The 25,385-nt window shown below is 47.0% G+C and overlaps 2 protein-coding genes across 6 annotated transcripts in view; both read left to right on the forward strand.

The window, feature by feature from the left end:
* Positions 1–78: 78 nt before the first annotated feature.
* Positions 79–19,850, forward strand: PTAFR (platelet activating factor receptor). 2 transcript variants are annotated; one of them, XM_026102511.2, is made up of 3 exons: positions 79–7,060; positions 12,248–12,439; positions 16,264–19,850. In XM_026102511.2, the coding sequence occupies exon 3, from the start codon at positions 16,322–16,324 to the stop codon at positions 17,366–17,368; it is 1,047 nt and encodes a 348-aa protein (XP_025958296.2). In that variant the 5' UTR covers positions 79–7,060; positions 12,248–12,439; positions 16,264–16,321; the 3' UTR covers positions 17,369–19,850. The 2 variants fall into 2 exon arrangements, with proteins under 2 accessions (XP_025958296.2, XP_064380982.1); XM_064524912.1 differs by lacking the exon at positions 79–7,060 and having other exon boundaries at positions 12,128–12,439.
* A 715-nt stretch (positions 19,851–20,565) lies between these two features.
* Positions 20,566–25,385, forward strand: part of EYA3 (EYA transcriptional coactivator and phosphatase 3) — a 63,387-nt gene continuing 58,567 nt past the window's right edge. For 2 of the 4 annotated variants that reach the window (XM_064524908.1, XM_064524906.1), the window contains exon 1: positions 20,566–20,691. Coding sequence is in view for 2 of the 4 variants with exons in the window: in XM_064524904.1 (XP_064380974.1) it covers positions 21,054–21,155 (102 nt within the window). In the remaining 2 variants the exon portion in view is untranslated. Of the gene's footprint in view, positions 20,692–21,017; positions 21,156–25,385 lie in introns of those variants that run through there. The other 2 variants (XM_064524904.1, XM_064524905.1) reach the window with 2 other exon arrangements.

The following is a 25,385-nucleotide window of genomic DNA, read 5'->3' on the forward strand; positions in this document are numbered from 1 at the left end:
AGTTGAGCGCTGGCCACTGAGATGTTATCATTGCTCAGCATGAATGTTTTCCCTGGGAAGGATCTGCTGTTATTTCAAAAGTCTGTTCTGACTTGAATTTTGAATGAAACCCTTCTGGATAGGCACCAGGGAGAGGGCATCTCTTCCCTGACTGCTGCCTGAGTGGTTGCAGGGATGCCAGAGTCTGTGTTGAATCTTGACTTCATTGTTGTGCCTTTGCGGAGTGTGAAAGGGGTTGGGAGGACTTGGATGCCTGTGAGAAGGAGAGACTTCACAGAGCTATGGGATGAGCTTAAACTCATGAGTTCTTTTATATATTTATATATAAATTTTAATCTTTGGGTGTGTATTATGAGTTTTTTTATTTTTTAAGAGATTCTCAACTGTTTGAAGGGGTTCAAAGTGACATGTACTACAAATTCACATGTTGCCTGGCAGACTCCTCTGGAGACCTTTCCACAAACTTATCCCTTTTGTCATGATGGCAATCACCATACCTGGGTCCTGTGGGTAGCTGCCTCTACAAAGGTACTGCTTTTCCTCCTCCTCACTGCCTTTGACCAGATCCCTTCACTTGGCCTTGTTGTCTTCTCCGCCCTTATCTTCAAATGTACTCAGTTCTTTGTGTTTCTAGAGCATTGTCCAGGTCTCTCTTTGGAAAGTTTGGTCTGGCCGTTTCTGAAGGGTTGTGTATGTCTTCTGATGTCTCAACCCTTAGGTTTTGATTAATTGCCTTTTACTTCTGCCTCCTAGGGAGGAGAGGACATGATGAAGTTGTGTCGCTATACAGACTTCTGCAGGAAAAGCAGCTGCCGCGCTTTTTGACAGGGCCCAGGGCTGAGATGAATATGCCAAAAGGTGGCCAGTGCTCTCCACTCTGTTCTGTTTCTTCCTTTTCCCCCACCGACCCCACTAGTCTATATGACCAGTCGTAAAGGGAAATATCCTTCTCTGATAAAGCTAAGGCATTTTGGTGTTTTATACGTTAACAAGCTCCTAGGACAGTAGGATATAGTTCCTCTTTTCTGTGTAAATACAGGAACATAGTTTCTTCACGCTATTTGTCCTGCTAGGTATAACCTGCTAGATGGATAGCTTGAGCTGGACCTCGTGTCAAACATCTGTCAAAAGCAAAAAACATCTGTCAAAGCATCTCAGTGATATCCGGGTAGCACACAAGAGCCAAACAATGAATAGCAATGGACTGAAGTGGGCTGGCAGGTCTGGGAGACAATGAACCATGTAGCATTACTGTGTTTAGGAACTGAAATTCCTTTCTGTAGGAAGAATGTGATTTTTTCCATTAACTGGGAAGGCTTTTGTGGAAGAAAATTTCCTTGTCAAGGCAAGTAATAGCCACAGCTGCTCTGGGAAAATGGCAGTTGACTTCTGTGGTGCTGTTTCTCAGATGCAATTTCTTCTGCTTCCTGGATGAAGGGGCATAAGAAATGAACAGTGTTGGGCAGTAGCTCAGAGGACGAAAATGACTCTGGGTAGAAGACCTAGCTGGAGTGTCCAGCACAGAGGACAGTGCTGTCTCTCTAACTCGGTTGGCTCTGTTTTCCTTGTCAAAATATTTCTAGATTAGAGAGGTCTCCCAGAGAATTTTTGGGTTTGATATCTAAATATTGGTCTTTCTAATAGCATTTCCTTTCAGAGGTTTAGTGTCTTTGCTCACCCATGATACTGCCCCCTCAGATCTTTTCTCTGCAGTTTTTTCAGGTAGCTCAGGATGAGTCCTGTGAGAACTTGGAACGTTTCTAAGATGTGGGTTAAGTTCCTGATTCTGCTTCCCAGCAACGTTTGTTTGTGATAATTTCACCAGTGGAGAGGCTGCTTCTAGCATTTCTGCATTGCTCACCACTTGCTCTAGAAAAGTGCACTCTGTGGCTAAAGTTGCTGAATGTTAGTCATGTGGGCCTCTGCAGTTTGAATAATTTTTTCCACCGGGGTACAACTTGGTTGGGGCAGCAAAACATGTAGCTTATAACAATACTGCTTCATTCTGAATTCAGCTGTTCCTGTTTCTTTGTGTCCTGCCTGTGATATGTTTATATGTCTAAATACTCAGTGTTTCTTTGCCTTACCTACTCAGATTCCTTGAAGCTTCCCATCTGCTAGGCAGTCTTCAGGAACAGCAAATACCTGGCCCTTTACTAGATGTTTCTCTGCTCCACTGAAAGGAACCTGGGAAGGTGGCAATTTTGCTCCCTGCATTCAGGCTTTGTACAAGCAAAATGTTTTGAATCACCTTGGTGCATCCCCATAGGTGGAAGTTAGTAAATGCATAACCTGGATCCCTGCAACTGATGCAGGCTGTGCTGTTGCCTGCCTCCAGCAGTGCATCCCCAGGCAGCGGGATAGACTGAATGAAGTGTTGTTTTTCTTCAAGAGGTAGAGAGATCTCTAGGACTCCCTCTTTCCATGGAGCTGTTTTTGGGTCAGTGGTGCTTGAAGACTAAAGTACTTTGGCCTTGATGTGCAGGACAAGAAAATACGTTGGTGGGATAACTTTTTGCTTTGGGGAAGAGAGAAAGTACCAGATAACTATAGAAATACCTTTCTGTATGGTCTTGGCTTTAGTTTTCTGTGGAAACAGCTTGTCCTCCTTGGCCAGTCTCTGCAGAATATACACTGTGGTCTGAGCCCAGCTCATCTCACTGCTGCTTTCTAAGAATCTAGAAAATGTTCTTGAGGCTTTTGGTTCTTAGGCAGGAGGTTACCTTCCCCTTTATCTGCAATTTGCAAGATTTTTGTCTCCTATTCAGTAGTAGTGGGATGGGGAAGGCCTTTTCAAGGCCTGCTTAATCCTGAAGTTGAAATGGAAACTGCAGCAGGAATCTACTCCCTTGAGGATTAAAGGGGACAGGATGCAGGCCCTTCCCCTCTGGTGCTACTTTGCAGCCTAGGGATGAGATAGGAGGGTTCCCTGAAACATGCAGGTAGGTGTGGGTCTAGATTTCACCAGATGTTGACGAGATGCACTAGATTTCACTAGATGGAAAAAGTATTTGGTAAAAAACTAAAATGATGTATGGGAAAGCCTGTGTGATAAGATAGAGATGAAATTTATTCTTGATAAGACATAAACTAGTATGTTATGTAATATTTATCTTAGTGCTATGAAGACAGTGACGAGCTCTAAATTAGCTACTCCTGCTCAGGAACTGTCTTTTAGTGACTCAGCCACAGAGGTGACTATAACATGAAATACTGTTGGCAAAGACATAGAATGAAATGGGAAATTGTGTCTTCCTCCCTATAAAGCCGTGTTGTGCGCATGCCTTACAATTTACATATATGTCCATTTATATGCATGCTTAACCATATATCCTTTTAAAAAGAGCATGTCACAGCCAGCAACAGTACAGAGGGAACCAGGACATCAGAAGCTGCGGACTTGCTTCCCCTCTATTCCTGCACCTGAGAACAAGAGGTTATGGGATGAAAACAGCAAGAAATAGGTTGAAAAGAAAAAGAAATACTTTTCCTGCAGTGGATTATAGACTCAACATAGAATATCAGTGAGGCCAAAAATGTCTGATAATTTTTAATACATGTATGTATTCACAGAATTAAATGCCACCAAGCTATTTAAAGATTTCAATATAACAGCTAGCTGAGAAAGTCTCTGCTGCATTTTGGCAGATGCTGGCAGTATAGGATAAAGGATGCAGTGCTGTATGCTTGCTTTCTTTGCTCATCGTCTTCTGCTGGCTGTTGTTGGGCATGAGGTACTGAACTAGATGTCTTGGATCCAACATGCCCCTTCTTATGCTATCCTTGTGGCTCCCAGCCCTCCTTTCCTCCAAAGAGAGAGCCTTGCCTTCCATGCCTTTATAAATGCATGGAAAAAAAATCTTTTTTCCACCCCATCTCCTTGTGCAGTAACAAATCTTTTGCTGTATGGGATTTGTATTTTAGGAGCATAACTATAGTTATGGGAGATCTATTATAGTCAGTGTAATATTAGAGAGACCCAGGTGGGAGAGATCAAGGGCCAGCCCCTTCCCCTTCTTCCAGATGAGAGTTCCTTTTGCTGCCTTTTCTCTGCCCTCTTAAAGAAACTGAAATTCTAGAGAAATTGTGAGAGCTTGGGCTTAGCACAGGAAGTTTCTTTCAGAAAGAGTTGGGCTATTGCATTTTTGTTATCTGGAATAAATGGGCCGTCTCAACTTCCCTTTTCTCTTAAAAGCTGCAATGTAAGACCTTCCCTGCTCAGAGGCAGCTGAGATAGAAGCGTTAAAATCCACAAGCAGAAAAGGGATGCCAGTGCTTATTTTGTGCACCCCCACAGTGTGCTCAGGCCCAATAGTTTGTGTAGCTGCACAGGTGGGTTTTAACCTCCTCATCTCATTTTCTGGAGCTCCTGTTGGCAGTGCACTTGCTGCTGCTGACGGCTCTTCTGTTTTCAGCTCTGTATGTAATTCCTTTCACTCCTCAAAAGGTGAAGCTCTTACAGCCCTGGCAGGATGTTGTGCACAAAATGGGCAGTGTGGTTAGGGGTGCTGTTCCTCTAGGCTGGCCTTGTGACTTTCCCACCATGATCTCAGCATCATGGTGAGCAGCATTCACACCTTTCTTAGATCTAGGGTATAGCTGAGCTACCTGACTTGTTACTAGAGCATTGGTAGCTCTTCTATTAGCAGGCCTCCCCATCCCACCTGCCAGAGGGCTTTGGATTTCCAAGGCAAGAATGGGCACACACTCTGGGGGAATTAGGTCTTTCATTTCTAGCAGGAGCTCCTTGCCTTGGCCTCTTCAGTACAATCAAAATGGGTTCTCCCACGCTACCTGCCTCTCTGCCAGCCTGCTTCTTTCATATCGTATGCTGGACTATTCAGTTGTCCAGCAGCAGCAGGGAAGTCCAGGAAGAGCATTAACATTAATGCAAACATTGATACTAAACTGAAGTGCAAAGTCCACTGCTTCACAGCCATCATCATGTTCTCACCTAAGTAAACAAGGATTCAACCTGAAAATAATTTGTGTAATTTACATTAGCCATGTTCTTGGGTCTGGTCTAGCTTCCATACTTTTCAAAGGCAGGGCAGGCCCTATTTGGATGCTCTTGTAGCAGTTTATCTGGACTGGACTCAGCTTGCACTTGTGAATTATGATGACATGGAGGGTGCCTGTAAAGGAAAGTTACTCTGGCACATGCCCATGCGACTGTTGTAGTTTGAATCAGTCACAGAAATGTTTTTGGGAAGAACCTCTGTATGTCTCTAACTCAACCTCCTGTTTGAAGTGGGGCTATATCTAATGCTAGATGAGATCAGCTGTGGTTTTATCTAGCCAAATCCTAAGGGTGGAGGCCCCTCTATCTGGGTACTTGTCCCAGCCCAGCACCACCCTTCTAGGGAAAAGCTCTTTCCTGATGTGTATCCTGGCCCTCCCACACCACAGTTTGTGGCTGTTGCCCTTTGTCACAGCATTTGCCACTACTAAGAAGAGTTTGCTTCCATCATCTTTGCAGCTTCCCTTCCAACAGTTGCAGGTCACTATCAGGTCAGCCCTTGGCCTCCACGTTAACCCAGCCCAGCGCTCTCAGCCTCTCCTCTTAGGCTGTGCCCCAGGCTCCTGACCATCGCGGTAGGTGTCTGCTGGCTCCTCTCCAGTTTTCAACATCCCTTTTGAGTTGGACACACTATTTCAGGTACAGCATCACCAGTGCCAAGCAGAGGTGATATTAACTGTGCTCAATCTGCCTTTCACACTCCTTGTATTGTGAACAAGGCAAGCTAGGCTGCATTAAGAGCACGCTGCTGATCTTCTCTATCAAGAATGGCCTGTAGTTAAACTGGTGCAGCTTTGTGCATGGATGAAGGCTAGCTTTTCTGTTCAGTTTGGAATTGTAGAAAGAGATGCTGCAAGTGCCTCTGCTACGGTTGGGTGTCTGTCAGGCTTATTCAGGGAGTGTGGGGGGCTACAAGACAGGCAAGCAGCTGGTTCCTTCACATAACTACTCAGGCCTGCTCCTACGCACTTTCAGCATGCCTTTGTGCATCTACCAGTTATGATTATCTGGCCCTTCAGGGCTGTCTGCTCTCAGAAACCTCCTGCCTCCTTCCCTGCAAATGCCTATGTCAGCTCTTGGTGAAGAAAAAACAACAGCATTTCCTTGTTAAACAACCCACAGCGAATAAAGGCAGAACAGACAAAAACATCTGTGATCTGTTGTTATAGCGTGAGTGACTCACCAGCAAATATTATGCCTGTGATTTCATTGGTGTCGGTGGTACCTGGGGGAATCCCCTGTGAAACCTAAGCAGAGCAATGCCAGGACTGTGTGCCCTGGGACTATGGCAGCAGGCCCAATAGCAAACAGGTTCCTTACATGTCCTGTTTGCTCTTTCATCCCAGGCTGGTGCAATGCAAGCAGCACAAAGAACTGGGCAAAGCTAATATTAAGTTAGTTTAATTAAGTGCATCAAGTCAACATAGCATTATATGTCGCAGATAGGGCAAGGAATCTAGCTGCCACAGCCTAGAATGTGTCTCTGGCTAATGTTCCTGTGTACTGGGACTCGCGCACCAGTGCAGCCTGATGTACAGCCTCCTCCCTGGAGGCCATGTCCCCTACCGTGCCCTGACCGGTTCTGTCCCCCAGCCATGCCCAGCCCTGCCCTCGGCCAGGGAGCACCTCTGGCTCAGAGCTCTCGCAGGGCATGGATACTCTGTCTCCAGCCCACGAAGCAATGAATAATTGCAGAGCGTGACGAGCCCGTGACCAGCACAGGGCCTTCTCAGCAGTTGCCTCGTTGCCAGCCTGTTCAAGGAAGGCAGGAGGGCCACGAGAATCGGTGTCAAGCCCCAGAATCCCCAGGGCTCAGCCTGGGCACGTCTAGCGAGTGTTGCAACCGCCAAGAGGGAAGTGACTCATTCACCTGAGAATGTAGCGCCCTCCTTCCCTGTCCACCCCTTTCCTCCCACTTCTCCGGGAAGATCCTCTTCCTAGACACAAGCATGCTGCCGGCTCAGCAGTGCCAGTGGTTCGGCTTCTTGAAGGGACCCAGTGGGCTGGGCTCTGCCGTGCTGGATGCTCCATGGCCCTAAGGTAAGAGGATCCTTTCCCTTCTGTCTGCTCTCGCAGTGTGCTTACTTCCCACCCTGAGCTCTGCAGCCTTTCTCTGCGTCTTAGCATCTTGGGACCCAGTCTGCTGTGCGCGTCCTGCCCTGAGAGACCTCTGAGCTGGGGCGTTTCACACAGCTCCAGAGGTTTCGGAGCCACCTTTGTACTCCCTGTCTGAGGTGTCTGGGAAGCCGTATCTGCTCCTCTGCCTTTCCCCCTCTGATTCACACAGCTCCTGACCTGGAAGTCACATCCCTCATGGGATAAAAGGGTTCCAGACAGAGCGAAGTTTCTTGGAAATGGGTGACAGGGTCATTACTTAAGAAATGTACTCGCACGGTTTCTCTGCTCCCACTTGGAGCCATCCCAGTGATGCCTAACACCAGGGAGAGTGCAGGGGTCACCAACCCATCCATCGTTCTCGCCCTCCTTTTGACTCTCCTACCCACTAAGAGCCCAGCAAGCAGGGTTTTCCCTGCGCTGTGATTGCACTAGTCAAGCTAGGGCTGGTATTGCCTGTGGGGCAATGGGAACGGGAATGGGGCAGTGGGAACGGGGCTGCCCGTTGTCTGGGTTCCTCCCCAACCCCAGGCTTCAGGAATGGCCCCAGCCCTGGCTCTGCTTGGGCGCTGCAGAGCCAGGTGAGGAGCCTTTCCACTGAGCTCCTCCGGCAAGGGCAGTAGTGGGCACAGGGGGGCCAGCGTTGGGCAGCTCTGTTGGTTGGGCTTTCTCTGAGGGCTATGCCTTAAGACGATCCCCCATAAAAAACGTTAGGACCCAAGAAGGTCCGACCTGGCCCATGGAGGGTAAACTGCACATTTGCTCTTGCTGTAGCAGTTGTGCTGAAAAGCCCCAGGCATTCAGGGCTTTGGTCCACGGGGATTTCCTGCTCAAAGAGGCCCTTAAGCATAACCTGGATTTTAGAGAGGATGGGAGGGGAGACGACCACGGGTGGTTTTTGGCCTCAGGACACTGCTGGTAAGCACAAGAGGCTGATCATTTGCACTCACAGTCCCAAGGAGCAGATCTTAGCTCCCTTTTCATTCATAGGATCTCAGACTCTATGTACCAAAACCAGCTGGAGTCTGTCCTCCTCCCTGTTTCATTCACTGCTGGTACATAAAGCTGGATCCCAACAGCAAGATCTCCTGCCACATGGGGTTATCCCAGCAATGACCACAGTGAGCAGCAGAAGCTGTGCCCTACCTTTCTGCAGCTGTCAAACGGCTACCAGGAAATGTCGCTGCTTGCTGCCCCAAGAGGGACTCTCAGCAGCTTGGGTAGACGTAGCTCCCCGCTGAGCAACACCAGCTCCCCAGACACATTCCTGCAGACTTGATAATAAGGTGATGGTCCATTGCACCAGGCTCTGAAACGCTCACAGGGGGAAGCCACAGAGTTTATTTAGTATTTCTTTCGTGCAGTGAGCAAAAGGAAATTGTGCAGAGGGCGTGAGATGAGTAGTGGAAACTCCCAGACAACAATGCTGAGCATTGGCTTATCAGCTGCTTCTCTTCCAAAGGAACAGCACGTACTTTCAAAGTCTAGACCCATGCTGACACTAGGGAATAAGCACCGGTGATGGGGACCAGCAGGGATCACGTTCCCCTGTTCGCTTGCCCAGCATGTCACACCATGCGGCTCCGATCCTGGTGGCAGCATTTGGTGCTTTCAGAGTTCCTATGTTGGTATTTCATGCGGTTTATGTCACTGCCCTTTTCATCGAACGGGGAGGCAGGGAGTGCACACGGAGTTTCTCTGCTAGAAGGCTGCTCCTGTATTTGCATTCCACGGAGGGCTTTCCTCCACTAATAAAATGTGGTTTTGTTCTGGGAGAGAGATTGCTGGATATATGCTGACAATATTTTCTAACCCAAAAAGAGTTTCTGATATCTGCAAAACCCATACGTGGTTATCCGCAGCAGGTGTTTTGCTAACAGACGCCGTCTCAGAAGGAGAGAAGCCCAAGGAGCCATGCCAGAGGCACACAAAACGAGCCTGGTGATGATGCACTCACGCTGTTCATCCCCTGAAAGCAGGAGCAAGGCAGCTTGGTGTGAAAGAGAAGTGCTGATACTCTGCCAGAGCCATGGGGAATGACCCAGGGACTACCGACTGGTTAGCCCCAAATTATCCCCAAAGATTAGTCAGGATCTAGTGCCCCAGATATAGAGACCGAAAATACCACTAATGCTACTTGACAGGATCACATGGGAATCAATTATAGTAAAAGAAGCTTAATTTTATATTTTTATTATATTGCAAGTTCAGTTGATAAAGGTAACTGCATAGTCAATTTTTTTTTTTTTAATGTAGACTTGCATGACATTCAGTGTTTTCTCGCCAGCAGCCACTGCAACCAGACTTTATGTGCATCCCCAGGATGGGAAGTGGTAAACACCATTGAGAACATGGCAGTCAAAAACTGCCAGGACCACTCGATAAGCTGGGCCACTGCAAACCAGATTCTTTTTAATGCTGAAGGCAAAGTTGTGCACTCCGAAAGAGGCAGTGCTGCGGTCCCAGTGAGGCAGGGGAGCCGTACCCCTGAGCGGCAGCTGGGAAGGGTGCAGGATTTGGAGAGTGCTTCCTCTGGGTGCTGTATGGGCGAAGGTGGGGGGCTGATGAGCCCTCTCAGTGCGTAAAGAGGCACACAGTAGTCCAGGAGGAAGGAAGGAGGCTATTCTTCACTTTCCTATATAACATCGGTCCCAGCAGCTCTGAATCTGGACCAACTTCTACTTTTCATGCTTCAAGTGCAACAGGTGAAAATGGAAATGGTGAGGAAGGGAACTCCCCAAATAGCTAAGAGCTGGAGCAGTGCAAGGCAAGCAAAAGGCCAATCTACATGACTGAGTGGTTGTTCCGGGCATTTCTGTGAATCTAAATATCTTGAGGCCAAACCTGAGCATTTGAGGCACAGCTGAAAGACAAGGAAATCTAGAGAGAGATGAGGAGGCACTCGCCAGCACTGATGCTGTCAGATCCCAGCTCTGGGCAGTCAGAGGTCTCCTGCCTCCAGCCGGAGTGTTTGAATCAGAAAGCAGAGTTTCCTATCACCATCAGAGCTCCCACCCTGCAGATCTCCTGGTGTCTTTCATCAGCGAGTTTGGTGTTTTACTGTATTTTGGTTCTCTGGGTTTTACAAAAGAGCTTCTTCAGACCCCAAAATTCAGTGACGTGACTGTGCCCAGAGTCAGTGTCAGAGCCCACGCAGGGCTGAGCAGAGGAAGGATGCGGATTTCTGATGGGAAGCCCTCCCCAGCCCAAAGCCTCCTGGGCTTTCATTTCCTCTAAGAGCTTGGCAGCGGCAGGACAGCACACTTTGTTTTGCAGTTGCTGTAGTCTTTGCTAACACTCCCCTTCCCCCAGCGACAAGACATCCTCGCTGGCTTCTCCTTCCAAAGCCATGGGCTGGCTGCCAGCCAATCTCATTGGCGTGCTTTTATTTTGTTTTTAATTTCAGCTCTCAGAATCAGGCTCATGGGCTAGAGTATTAGGAGAGCTCCGACAGGTTCATGAAGGAGCAGGTTCCCCTGTCCATCTCTCCCATTGCTCATAAGGAAGGGGGAAGGAGGCAGGAAGGTGGACAGCAGCAGAGAGGAGGCTGCTGGAGCCACCACCCCAGCACAGATCGGTAACATCATTGCAGGAGCCTGATCTCACCTCTTGGGTCACCTGATGTGGCCTGGCGCAGAGGGAGCCCGGCTCTTCCCTGGTCCCCAGGACCAGAGAGGGTAGCACGTCTCCCTGCTCCGTACAGCCAGCTCCTTGGGCTCAGCCCACCCCTGCTCAGGCAAGGCAGGGTCTCCCAGGTCGGCTCAGTGTCATTGCTGCACAGCTCAAACATACCGGCAGTGTCTGGATCCAGTTTTGCTCAGTTGGCTCCAATGTCCAGGGTGATTTCTTACATGCTCAAAGCGCACCGTGCGCCCAATCTCACAGCCAGAAGCCACCCATGCAGAGACAGCTGGAGTGGATCAAGGATCTGCTGGCCTGAATGCCGTTTCTGAGGATCTGGGATTTCAGATGGGGCCACTGAGGTGGATCAGCTCATGACAGCTGCTCTCCAGCCCACCTAGGACCGAGCATGTGAAGGAGGGAGACTCCAGCCTGGGCTTCCACTCTTGTCACCATAGTGTGTGCTGTTTCCCCGCACCGCTGGATGTTCCAGTGCCTCACCTGAGCGAGGCTCAGGGCAGTAGGACATTGAGGTTTGCACAGCAGCGGGCTGAGGACCTGGCTGGGGCTCCTGGTGGCTGCCATGCACCCACATGAACAGCCTGCCTCTCCTCACCGCAGGCTGCCACGCCGAGGCACATGCCGGGTGCTCACCCCTGCAATGACTTTGGTAGAGACTGTCTGCACCCTCTGGAGATGGAGGGAAGGAGGGATCCCAAGAGCTGACCCAGGCAATGAAGCTCAGATCAGCACCAGACGTTTGCCTGCCCTTGTCTGGGGACTTGCAGCCACTGGCATGGACAGAAGGTGGTTTCTGATGCTGCACTGAGGCTTTACAGCCCACCGCCTTGGGGCCTCAGCAGGGCCATGCAGCCCCACACAGCCTCATCGCAGCCTTGGGGATTGCCCGAGGCCCAGCAGGCCAGAAGCTGCTGTCTCAGCAGAATGGCGTTGCTGCTCTGCACCTTCCTCCTCTGTCGGCACCCCATTTCCCCCAGCTGATGAGGAGGTTACGTATCCTCCCAGGGAGTCAGGACTGCCCATTGTCTCTGTGTCTGCTGAAGATCCCCGAGATAAAACGAGACTTGGCATGGCTGTGTGCCCAGCTCTGTTTAGCCCTGACACAAGTGCAAAGGAGACTGTGCTAGAGAATGAGTTTGTTCATGGGATTTACAAGTTTTTTGGTGCTTCCTTTTCTCGGAGTTATTAAGTCAACATTCTCCCAGCTTCTGCTGTTCAGGTGTTCAGAAGAAGGATGTCCAAATGCTTTTTAATCCCTGATCTAAGCAAAGACCAGGAGTGGGTTCCTATTTGGTCTTTAGAGAAGAATCCCAAATTATCTCTCTTTCAGGATCATTAGAAGTGGAGATACTTTGAGGAAACAGCTCTAAGGACTTTCCAGATCTTCGCTGTGGTTACTTGCCTTTCCTCTACAGCTTTTTTTATTTCTCATTTCCTTTGAGCTGATGTCACACATTTCCTCTTCTCTAGTGACACTGCAGTAACGGTGCTGTTGCTCCCATTCTGGTGTCCTGTTCTTGAGAGCTGTCTGTGTGGAGACCTTTTGGCCCCAGGTCGGAAAAAATAACATCTGGAAGAGGACCAAGGACCCTCAATAAGATATCCATCACTGCTCTACTAAAGCTGAAAATGGACATGTCACACTGAATTCATTCAACTGTGGTAAGCACAAAATAAAATGTATTGGTACTGTTCCTCCTGGAAGATGCTTTTTGCTGATGACATAGCTTGCGTTAGTGTGATCTTTGCAGCTTGCAGCCGTGAGCCAGTAAATCCTTACTGAGAGAGTACGGCCCATGAGAGAAAGTGTTGAACTGGGAGCAGAGTCCGCAATTGCCCCAGCCGTGCTCTGTTGCACAGCGGTTTACTTCTCTCTCCATTTCGGTGTACAGTAGAGTTGACAACATAAGCCACTTGGGATTATTGGCTGGGGGACGAGGTAGTGGCTTGGTCTAGAGCCGCCAGGAATTTTGGTAACGCAGTGCAGCCGTTGCAGCAAAGAAGGGCACCCACATCCGTCAGCTCGCACCCTGACCGCTGCATGTTTTTCTCTCTTCTGCTGGCATGGAGGATGTTTATGTATTTTATACAAAGGGGAACAGCTTCAGCAGGCAAGACTGAGATCCCCCATACTGTACCTCTGAGCCTAGAGCTTAGGACATCTTATGAGTACACAGGAGATGTGAGTTTGAGTTGCTCAGGCTGAAAAGGGAAGTGGGTTATCGAGTGAATTTAGAGGGGAATGGTGCCATGGTCTCTTCTAGCCATATTTTGTAGCATTTCTGGCTTGGCAAGTGAGAAGGGAAAAACAACGCCCTCATGGTTTCCTGAAGGACCTTGTCAATGGCACTGCACAGCCTAACACTGTCATGACACGAGTTCTACCAAATCCTGCTGGAGCTGGACAAGGCATTGCCATCTCCCACTGCCCATCCTGCATCACTGCTGCAGGTTTCTGCTCCATATCAGACTTAACAGCGTAGAGCATGTCCTTACATTCACGTCTGCATATCAGAGCTCAAACCTTTAGCTCAAGCCTATCCTCCTGAGGTGCAGGGCTTTGTAGTGGAGGGGGACATGCAAATTCACTTTCCCTCCTGCCCCATCTGCTAAATCTGGCAGGCCTGGAGAGCCCATCAGTAAAGTTTACCAGAGCTCCTGGGTAAACTTTGGAGGCAGCCGTGCCCACGTGCAGCTTCAGAAATGGAGAGTTAAAGGGACTTATCAGCGGCACAATCATGAGGAACTTTGTGAATAACGGCTGTGCATATATACTGGATGTGGGCACTTCTCTCCTTGTGAATTGTGCTAAGGACATGCATTGCCTTTTCATTTTCCCCACCTTGGCTATGTTCAGATTGGGTGCTACAGTGATAGAGCATCTTTAATTTCAAAGATTCTAGCCCCAGGCACCAGAACTATTTACTGAAGTTGGCAATTAGTCAGAACATTGGGTTTAAGATGCAGATTTAGAAGAACCATAAGGTCTCTAATGGTCTTAGGTAATTAGGACTTCATTTTCCTTCTTATTTTAACATTTGAATAGTGTGTCAACACCAAGCTCTCCAGTAGTCTCTCTTGCTCGTGCATGGCTTGACCGCTTGCCTGAAGTATCTGTATCTGCTACAGTGCTCTGCAGAGCTGAGGAATGTGAACCCTTATAACTGGCATATATCTTTACCAGAGATGGTCCCTCTGTGAGTGGGAGAGTTGGGCTTGGACACAGACATTTATTTAAGGCCATGTTGTGTCAATTACCACTTTTAATACATAGATGAGACTGTTGAAATGGAGGGAACAGAGCCTGAGCCACTACTTGCTCTGGGGCCTCTCCACTGAGCAACAGGGAGTGGAGACATGTTCTTCCTCAGGGACGTGCCAGACCTCTGCGGCCAGACCCCAGGCATCATAGTCCAGGGCATCCTCAACTCCTGGATAACACTGCCTGAATCAGCTGCTACCTTTTAGAGATTGATAGTTTCTCAGGATGGCAGAGGTCAAGGTGAAAGAGAACAGATGCACGTGTCACCCGGCCAACTGCTAGTATTGCCACAGGTACCTGTTAATTCCTGGGCTTCTGGGCCTCTCCACACTACATAGACCTTGGCAGAGTTGAGTTTGAAGACTTTCAAACCCCAGTGCTATCTGGCACCCAGCAGCCATGTGGAGAACCAAGGCCAAGTTGTAGACATCTGTAGTTGTCATGTCGTTAGGGCAACTGTGAGGGGCGAGGAGGTAGAGGCTCGGGAAGGTGCCTGCACCCTTCTCTGCTGCCAGCTGGGAGGAAGTTCCAAGGGGTTTGCAGAGTTTTCTGAAGAGAGGGAGAGCTTTCCTGAACTAGAGCTGACTTCCCCATTTGCACAGGAAAATTGCAAGTGGGTGATGAGGAACCAAGGGCACATGGGCATAAAAAGTGACTCAGCTCAGGGAGGGTGAGGTGAATGTCCATGCCTCTGCTGCTGGGGAAGATCCAGAAAGTTTCGAGGCGGAAGGATGACTTTTCAGCAGTCTTTGCGGGGAAAAGCATGTTGTCTAGGGGGCTGGGAGAGCCAAGGCAAGTGCCTTTGCAGTGTGCAGCACCCAGCATTCCCATCGTAACTCGCACGAGATGTTTAGGCATCATGACTGGTGGTACACTTTACTCCCAAGCTAAACCACCATTTTCTACATTTTAAAAACCCTGGGACCAGCAAGATCAGACTCTCTTGGCTCAAATTATGTTACAAATCCAGTGAGTTTGCCATTAACAAGCAACCCAATATCCTTGGCCATGGCTCTCAAACTCATTTACCTGTATTAGTCAAGTTATCTTCCCATTGCTTTTAGAGGGAGAGAAATACTAAGAGATCTACAGGAGACTGTCACAGAGAGGTGAGGGCCTGCTGAGCATCACACAGCGAGTTAGTGCTACAGCCAAGAGCTGGTATGTCTCTGGGTAGTAAAAGCATCAGATTACAGTCTACAAGGGATTAGACCGAATACCACATGAATCTGAGGAAAAAATACTGTACAACATTGATAATGCAGGAATCTGATGTGTTGAAACTGTCAGCTAAATCTGAAGAAATACTAATTGAGGTGGGGACAGGGCCTATTAAAATCCTGAAGGTATCTCTTTAGTGCCAGTGTTTATCAGTAGTCTCACTGGGGACACAGGGAAGTACAGAATTGCTGCTGCTAACACTTGGAGTCGATGCAGAAATGGTAAAAAAAGAGCTGGAGCCAGATGGGTTCTAAAACAACCTGAATTCAAAATGATGGCACAATAGGCAACAGCAAGGCTTTTAAGAGAGATTTAAGAGAGTTTAAAAGAAACTATATCTAAGAATCTAGATAGGATTAATAACTCATCTTTTACATCATTTACTCAGTAAAAAACTGGGACCTCTGGTAGCCTACGAAGTGAATGTGAGATCCTGCAGTGCCTACAACTAAGAAAACCAAATGTAATCTTTATAACTATAAGTAGCAAAATGTCAGGAAGGAATAGGTAGAGGGTAATTCTGGAAATGGCACTAGTGTGTCATTCGTACCAGATATTGTCTCAGTCTTGGAATTTCTAGTTTAAAAAAAAGTAGGCAAATCAGAAAGTATTAAGAAAGAGCCACAGAAAAAACGAGAGACAGAAAACGTACTTTGCTTATAGCAAAAAATTGAGAAGCTCAGTCTATATAGCTTGAGAGGGAGTAGAATAAGAGTTGATTTTATCTGTCATAAGAACCTTCATGCAGAAAAGTAACTTGAGATTACAGATTAGAGATCTGAGATCTGCCATGCAGCAGACAACACTGGATTAAAATGCAAAGGCTGGTATGACATGGTAATGGGATTGAAGAGAGGACCAAAGAGACAGGGCACGTGCCTGAGGCTGGAGCCAGGGCATGGGGGAGAACTCCTGTGGTCACAGACAGCTGAAAACGAAAGCTGGGTCTTGACTTAGCTATGGCTCTGTATTGATCAGCTGTTTTTATCCTTTACATTTTTAGAAAAGAAGAAAAGCTATAACAGGAAATTCTGCATCAGAAGCACCAGCTCAGCAGCACAATGTCTGGAGACAGCAAAGGTGGTGCTGAAGGCACCTCATGCCGCATAGACTCTGACTTTCGCTACACCCTCTTCACTGTTTTCTACAGCATCATTTTCATTCTGGGCTTTGTTGCCAACTGCTACGTGCTCTGGCTTTTCAGCCGTATTTACCCCACCAAGAAACTCAATGAAATCAAGATATTCATGGTGAACCTGACAGTGGCTGACCTGCTCTTCTTGGTTACGATGCCCTTGTGGATTGTTTACTATCACCACCGTGGAGACTGGATCATGCCTGGGTTCCTCTGTAGCGTGGCTGGCTGTTTATTCTTCGTTAACACCTACTCTTCTGTTGCCTTCTTGATGGTCATTACATATAACCGTTACCAAGCCGTGACTAATCCCATTAAGGCTGCTCAGTTCACCACCCAGAGAAGGGGTATCTACTTGTCAGCAGCTATCTGGATCATAACAGTGGGCAGCTCTTTGTATTATCTCTTTGACGATAATACTAACGAGGAGAAAATCGGCTCAATGAATTTTACCCGGTGCTTTGAGTACTACAGTAACTCTGCTAGCAGTGTTCCAGCTGTTCTCACCATTCATGTGATCATTTGCATCCTTTTCTATGTAATTTTCCTATTTATCTTAGGCTGGAACATCGTCATTATCAGGACCCTCTTCTCTAAGTCAATGCAGCAGCGGAAGAGCACTCACGTCAAGAAAAGGGCACTCTGGATGGTTTGCACGGTGCTGGCTGTGTTCATCATAAGCTTTGTACCTCATCACATTGTGGACCTGCCTTGGACCCTCACTGTTCTGGAACAGTGGCAAAAGGACAATTGTCTTTTGCGCCAACAACTCAATGATGCTCACCAGGTGACTTTGTGCCTCTTGAGTATGAACTGTGTGTTGGACCCAGTCATCTACTGCTTTCTCACCAAAAAGTTCCAGAAGCATCTTTCAGAAAACCTGAAAAGCATGAAAGGCAGTCGCAAGTGCTCCAGGCAAACCACAGACACAATGATTGACACTGTTCACCAGGAGGATGCCATCAGGATCTAGCACAGAACTGTTCCAATTGCAGAGACTGAGATACATGAATCGGTCACTGTCTTTTCTCAAGAGGATGCAGTGAGTAATGCAACATAGGACCAGGATCTTACATTTCTTTTTTTCCATTAGAAAGATGAATGCATACTCATTTCTTCTCTCAGATGCAACTGGCAGAACTGGAACCTGTCACAGGCTGGCACAAAAGTACCTTCTATCTTGGCTGGTGTTCCATGAGCACTGAGAACAGCTCAGACAATCTGCTTTTATGTGAAAGAAATCTGCCATTGACTCTTCCCAGTGAATGGCTAGAAGCTGAATGCACTGAAAATATCCATTGTGTCAGCCCAGACAGGACTGTCCCTGGTCCTTCGGCTGTCCAGCTCCCATGAGGAATCCAATCGCAGAGCTATAAGAGACTCCTAAAAGACCTGGAGGAACACAATGAGCTGCTAACATCATCAGGTTACTCTTCTGAGCAGCTTGTATGGTTCTGTGAAGAGAGTTTGAGCTGAATAAGTGTTAGAATGGCTAGAAGGGACCTAGTCCAAGGAGTTCCTCATGATGCCATCATGATGGCATCTCTGACTCCTTCTTTGTGTGACCTGCTGGGGTCCGTACTTGACAGATGCCTGGGGATAGCTATTATGAAGTTTGGCCTTTGCTCTCAGCTCTTCAATCAGTCAAGTAACTGGATTAGGAGGCAAGAAAAATTGGCAGCGCCTGGGAAAGTTCTATCCCCAAATCAGCATTATGGCCGAAGAGGACTATTGTCTGCCCTGACTTCCTGAATGATGGCAAAAAGGGCAGACAAGTGGCCTCTTGCACTCAGAAATTCAATTCAGAAATTCAGAAATTTTTGGCTGACTGCCTGTGTCTGTGTAGATCCAATCTCACTTTGCAGTCTCCAGATAATGGGACTGTTGTCCGTATGGGCATTAAGAAGAAATAAGTTTAAAACACTTCAGTATCTTTCTTCTTACTTATTTAAATTCAGGTTATAAAAAGAATCTATACATTATTTCCTTCCCCCAGCCATTTTATTTCTGCTATGAAGAAATGAAGCTGACTTGATATCTAACCACAAATGAAGTATTAGCTTGTGGGCACATCCTGGCCACGTTCTCAGTAAGTCAGTGCTGCCACAGTGGTATAGTACAAGTTGCAGGTGTGTAATTCACATATTCGAACAAGACTTGGGACTCCTTGCTTAGGGCTGGTTGCAGTCAGTAGGGGCCCAGGGCGAAGTGGTTTTCCAGGGGTGCTGACTTTTGTTACAAATCATGAGCCACATGAGGTTCCTTTTCTGACCCAATTGCTCAATCCAGCAGGGGAAACAGAGCAGGGAAGGGAACTTTCTTGTTTTTACAACAGTTTTGGTTCCTCAAACCACATACAAGAGCCTGGCTGATGACAGAGAAAGCACATCTGCCACGGTGGTGCTCGTTACTTATATGCATGAAGAACAGCCTTCCTACACGAGCCAGCAGAAAATTCAACAGATAAGCTTTCCGAAGACAGGATCAGCATTAGTATCAGACTTTGCCAATGTTCAGTGGAGATGGAGGTCCTTCAGATGTATCCCCTGAAGATCCTTTTATGCCTGGGTGTGTGAATGAGCAGGAGAATTAAGAAATTTCTTTTTCTAGTGCCATCTGCCAGGGTCAGCCAGGCACTCCAGGCCCAATGCCAGGCAGAGGAGAGTCTGATCACAATGAGAATGCATTTGCCTCTTCATCCTGAACTCTTCTCCCGTAATGGCCACCCATAGAGCTCACCTGAAGGAATCTCCTAGTAGAGAGATACTTCCCTGACTATGTGGAACAGGCACTGCACAGTCATGCTCAAAGCTCTGCCCTGAATCTGCACTCATCTGAACCACAGTGCACAGCAAGGGTGGCAATTTCTTTAACTGAAAAGCCTAGAGCACACTTGCTGGAGGAATTTGCTTTTCCAAGCAGAGCAGCTCCTGCAGCTGGCAGACGGGGTGGAACTTCTCCCTTTTCTCCTCACTATCTGGGGCAAGAGCAGAATTCTCTGGCTTCAGAGCATGTTAAGATGGAGTCTGGCAACTCTCAGAAAAAATGGAAAGGGATTATTTTATGTGAAGATTTGGTAAGAGCACGCTTTTCTTCTACTTGTTCCTGGAAAGCTTGCAAGAGAGCTTACAGTTTGGGCTATTCGTTGTGGGTAAATAATATGCTTTACTGCACACAAAACAGCTGCTGAGGCCAGTGTGAGCTCAGAGAACAAATGTGAATTTCTTGCATCTAAAGGAAAGGGTAAAAGGAGGAAAAGCCCCTGAGGGACACTTCAGCACGATATGCTGAAGTAATTTAGTAAGTGTTTATTTCTAAAAACAGCCCTGAGCTTCTACTTCTGTTCCTGGAATGACTCTTTCAGTTTTACAGGGGAAACAGTGTTGTATTAAACTGCTTTACTTTGCAGTAAGACAGATCCTCAAAAGTTGTTTTAAATAAACTTTGCTCCTAAACATTTTGTCATTTATGCTCACCTGTCTTCTCATCTTTATTTACAGTTAAGTGTTGACAAAGCTTGTTTGATGGGCTATTTCAGTTCCTTTCAATTTTTTTTTTTTTAATTACTAAGTAGGTTACTCTTGAGACAGACAAAATTAAAGGCTCAGGCAAGTTCTGAGCCACAAAAAGGGAAGGGGAAAGAAAGAATTTCACACAGGAAACAACTTGTGAAACACTTGAGCGCTCCACAAACCAACCAGGTGAACAAAAAATAAACTCTCTGACCTGCAGGCAGGGCAATTTTCCATAAAGACAGACACCCTATCACGTGGCCTTGACAGTCAGGCTGAAAGAAGGCACAAGCACTTCAAATAAGTTTTATTAAAATGCATTCAAAAGTAAGATAGAAAAAAATTGGGGGGGGGGGGGAATAGAAGGGGACAAAAAGTGCATCATCCCGTGACTCCCGGCCAGAGAACAGCGGCCATTTCCACCCCATTCACTCGCGGCCACGCAGCGGCACCTGCAGTCCCGGTCGCCCGGTTTATTCTAGCTCTGCGACACCCCAGCTGCCGGGGATGAGCTAACGGCGCGACCGGGAGGGCGGCCCGCGGCCTGGGCTCCGGACGGGCCGGGCCTGAGCGACCCCCGCCGCCGGCAGCCGCCGCCACCACAGCCCGGCGCGTGACCCCGGCGCCGCCGCCGCCTCGCGGAGGTGGCGTCACTTCCGTCGCGGCGCGGGCTCTGCTTCCGGGTCGCGCCGCCGCTGGCTGGGGGCGAGGAGCTGCTCGGCGCCGCCGCTGCCATGTCCCCCGCGGGACTCGCTCCCGGGCCCGGCTCCGGAGCCGCCTCTCGGTAAGAGCCCGCTGGGGGCGGCCCGCAGCCCGCCCGCCTCCGAGGCTGCCCGCCCGCCCGCGCTCCTTGCCCGGCGCCGCGCCTCCCCGCGGCGTGCGCGCTCGCCCCGGCCGCAGCGCCGGGCCGCGCCGTCGCGTCCCCTCAGGCCGGCCGGGGCGGCACCGCGGGCCCGGAGCTCCCGGCGCCCGAGCAGCCCGTGCTCGTCGCCGTCGGGGCGCAGCCGGAGCTGGAAAACGCGCCTAGGCACCGCTGGCGCCTGCCGCCTCTTCCTCACGCGGCAGCGCGGAGGTGTTCGGGGCACCGCGGTAGAGCAGTGCGGGTCGGTAGCGGGGAGCGCTGCTGCAGACACCGAACTTACCGCGATGGGAGTCCGTTGCCCCCCAGCTCAGCAGGACCCGAGTCAGTCCGGGATGTTGTCAGCAGTCCTGGGTGCCACCACTGCCGGGGGTGTTGCTCGAAGGCAGGTAAAGGTAGCAGAAGGGCGCTAATCAACTCCGTGAGCGTAGGTAACGAGGACTGGCTGGGGCAAGATAATTGGGACAAAGAACTCACTGGGGAGTTGGTGGGCTGGACCCAGGGCCAGCAGGGTTAGGTAGCTCCAGCTCAGGGCAGCTTTGCCCAAACTCTTGGCTTTGCAATGAGTTAGTTAAACATATTGGCACTTAGCACTTGGGGTGGGTTTAGGAACTTGCACTCAGGCTTGTGCAGACACAGCCAAAGGATGGGTTTGGGCTTGGTAGGACCATGCTCAGTTGGGCCTCATAAGCCCTGTTGGGCCCAGCTCAACTGTGCTGGATGCTCCTGACTCTGGGAATGCTGTGCAGGGTTGCTGGAGCTTTATGCTGAGCCAGCTCAAGCACAGCATGCCTTATTTATTTGGTCTCTGCGCTGCATGATGTGGCTAAATTGTTTGCAGACTAGAGCTAGTACTTGGTGCAGCGTAGCTGTATTGAGTCAGATGCAACACCGTGCAATTAAGTCTTGCTGTACCTCACTGTTTGCATGCAGTTAGCTCTGCTTCTGCTCTCATAATACCCTTAATCTGTAGTCTGGGAACTTCCAACTGGTAATTGAAAGTCAGCCATACTTACAATTGAGATAAGATTTTTATCTGCCTCTGTTGTTTGTTTTCCTTGCGTTTCTGTCTGTTGCAGGCTATTTAAATTCAAGATGCTGGATAAGATAGGTTTCTCTTTGGAATCATGATAATTCACATGCCTTGACTCAATCTTTTCATAATTAGCTATTTTTATAAATGCATAAAGATACTAGCTTTCTCAACCTGGAAAACTACTGACCCGTCAAAGTGCATCTATCATGTTTACTTTTTTTAAATCACCTCCCTGTGTTTTGCTTCTTACTTAGATAAGTTGTGCAGTAACTCTAATGACTTGCAAACTGCCAGCCCTTATCTCAGTAACCTTTTAAATGCTTAGGAGTGTGAATGTGCCTGTTTATTATTGGTTTATGTGGCAAACTGGATCGTAAAACTGTTGCCTGCATGTTACACTTATGTGTAACAGCTATAATAATTCCTGAATAATTCGTGATTTTATCAACTTCTGAAGGCTTTTTAGCTTCTCAAGACTTTCACCTGTAAATGTCAAGATGCCGAATGAGCTCTGAATGGAATATGTCAGCAAATACTTTAATAAAAGGGTTTTCAAGTTTTATGTGAATGGAATAGAGTATCTCTAAAGCAAATTAATATACTGTTTCCTAGCTTTCATGTACTGAAGGATAGTTAAATATGACTAAGTGTAACTAGATGCTTAGCCTATTACTCTAAATAAAGTCTTTTTTTTTTTCTTTTTTTTTTTTTAGTAGGAGATGGTATTCCTGCGTTCGTGCTGAACTGGGTTTGGCTCGGGATCTAGGGAAAGACAGGAAGACTGGGTAAAACATACTGAAATGTTTTCATTAAATGGAAAACCTAGCAAGGAGTTTGTTCTCCTGTGTAAGTCATGTTAAGCACGATTAAAGGCTGACAGCAGCTCATTGCAGATGTGAGTAATTCAGTGCATGTATTCTTAGCTGTCAGAAATAGGAATAATTTTTTTCTTTTGTGCAATTCTGTGCTCTTGTTTTTCTTGTAGAAAAGGGATGTTTGTTACAACTTGTATTTGATAGGCTTAGCAGTGGCCCATATTTAGGTTCTTGATAATCTGCAGATACAATTACTGGGTCTGCAAAACCCTGAAAAAGGAGCTGTCAGGGTGGAGGTCTGTAGGTAACTCTGAGGGCTCAAAAGGAATCATGATAGGATTTAACTGGTATTTTGTGTATGATCTTTCACCCAGCACTGTCCAGAAACAACCCACCTTCAGGCAACATTCTCCTTTATAGCAGCTCATGAGTGTTTTCATGTAGTGCATGACCAGTGGCACACACTGATGGGTCCTAGAAACTAGGTTAAGGAAGGTCTTTTTCAGGCTTTCCTTGCTTTGTCTTATCACTAATTTATTCTCCATTTCCTTTTTCTTAATTTATCTGTGCTTTTCTTCCTTTAATTTTTTAAAGGGCAGCAAAACAACTAGTTCCTGAGAAGTCTTCTCTCTGGTGGCCCCTATCTAGCAGCAGTTAAAGGATAGTTCATAGGAGGCTGTTCTACTGCTCCAGCACCTGAGGAAGTAACTGCAAATCCTTTCTTCCTTCTTGCAGCAGCATCTGGAACTTCAGTGCAGGGAGCACTGCTGGGAGCAAGCAGTCAAGTTTCTTCCTTATGTGTTACCCAAATCTGATGGTTAGGATAGTGCTGCAGGGAGAAAACACAGTGTCATAACAGGCTCTTCAGTGTATGGTGTCACCTTGAGCCATACCACACGGGTCACTACTGTCTTGTCTTTTCCAGGGTGTTACCAATCAGTCCCTCAACTAGGCTGTATTACTAGAGTACAAGCTGTCTATTTAGAAAAATAATCTAGTATTGTGAGGAAGCTGATTGGGATCTTTTCCCATCTCTTAGATAAACCATTGGGATTCAGGATATTGGCTAATCTAATTTCAGAGATGACTAAATAGCTCTTCAGTTCTGCAGAAGATGAGTGTCTCTTCCTGAAGTTACTAACTTGTGCCCTGTTTAGAGCACTACTGTCACATTCCTAGAACTTCCTTCTGAGTTTTGAAGACTGTGCTGTTTGTACTCCAATGTTGATCGTCCTGCTTCTCTAAGAGCCACCAATTGGAATGTAGCATAAAGTGTAGCTTTAATCCCTGGGTGATGATTCATATTTCTATGAATAACGTACTGTCGTGTGTAATTCCATTTTGAAGAATTTACAAAATAGTCTGACACTAGTATCTGTACCGTGACAAATACTTTGTTTTATTCTATTTGAGAGAGCTTAAGAAATTCCTTGTTAACTAACTGTGATGTATTTTTCTCTCCTGTTCATCTAAAATCAACATTCAGGACCAGTATCACCTGGAAAAATAGATAATTACTTTTTGCAGAGTAGGAAAGAAGAAAGCGACAGAACTGTTTCCAGAACCTTACGGAAGTGTTCTGCAGTAGGCTTAACGCTGGTTCGCTAACAAAATTTCCCCACACTGCTTTGCTGACAAAGGCATAGTTGTTCCCGTGTACCTATTTGGAAAATATTGTGGCAGAAACCAATCCTGTTGGTTCAAGAGTTTAAAGTTTTACGTAGAAGTCTGGTCTCTTTTGTAGTATGTCTGATCTTTTGTTCGATACAATTATAAGAGCTCTTGAAATTTCAGGAGTCCTTGCCTTGATTGTTCCATGTGTTTTAAATCCATATTTCCCGTCCATCCTGAAGTTTTTGTGCACAGGGAGGGGAGCTGGCCTTTCTTGAAGCTAGAAGGAAACTGGAAGTTAATAGGGAATACTTTTTTTTCTTTTTTAGTATTGCTGATATTTTGGAAAACTATAAAAAAGACACAAAATGTTTTATTCTTTTTTCTATTGTGTCAGTTTTTTCTATCCAGTAGTTGATCTGTCATACCAAGCATGCTGCTAGAGTGGCCTTTTTGGATATGAGAAAAACTCATTTTCTTGACTTAAAAAAAAAAAAAAATCATTATAAAATACTTACACTTGCCTGATGTGGGGGAAGCAAAACGTCCCCATAAGTCAATGATATCACTGCTCTCTACACTTTAAAATAAGATGGCAATAGTTGGTTGTTGTCCTTGAATTATTAATCTGTTTAGTAGCTCTCCAGGACCTAAAGAATTTACATTTTTGCTGAGGAAAAAAACAATACCAAGTTGTTCATTAATGTTCTATAATCTCTAAATTAACCTTTTTTTGTGAATACTGTTATAAAGGACGTATATAATTGGGGATTACTGAAAATGTTAGGTCTTAAAGGCTGAAACTTTCAGAACCCAGCATATGTCAGGTAGCTTCTATTTCAATGACTAAAGTAGAAAGTGGACTATTTCAGGAGAAAATTTTTGGTAGACTCTGCTAGCTGAAATAGGCCTAAGTCAAGAAAGACAGCCCTTTGAGGAATTTCTTGATATTAACAGTTTTTGTAGCTAAAAAGCAGTAGAAAATGTTGCAGACCATTATTTCTCAAAGGTTACCTTGTAAATATGATAACCAAAAAGATACTAATTACTTGGTGAGACGAGGTAAGAACAGTGCTTGGTCTAAAATACTTATCTTCTAAGGTCTTTTGAATAATCTGCTTGTGTTTGGTCAAAATTCACTTTCCTGTCAGCTGTAC

Source organism: Dromaius novaehollandiae, chromosome 23 (assembly GCF_036370855.1).
Source record: "Dromaius novaehollandiae isolate bDroNov1 chromosome 23, bDroNov1.hap1, whole genome shotgun sequence".
Classification (NCBI taxonomy): domain Eukaryota; kingdom Metazoa; phylum Chordata; class Aves; order Casuariiformes; family Dromaiidae; genus Dromaius; species Dromaius novaehollandiae.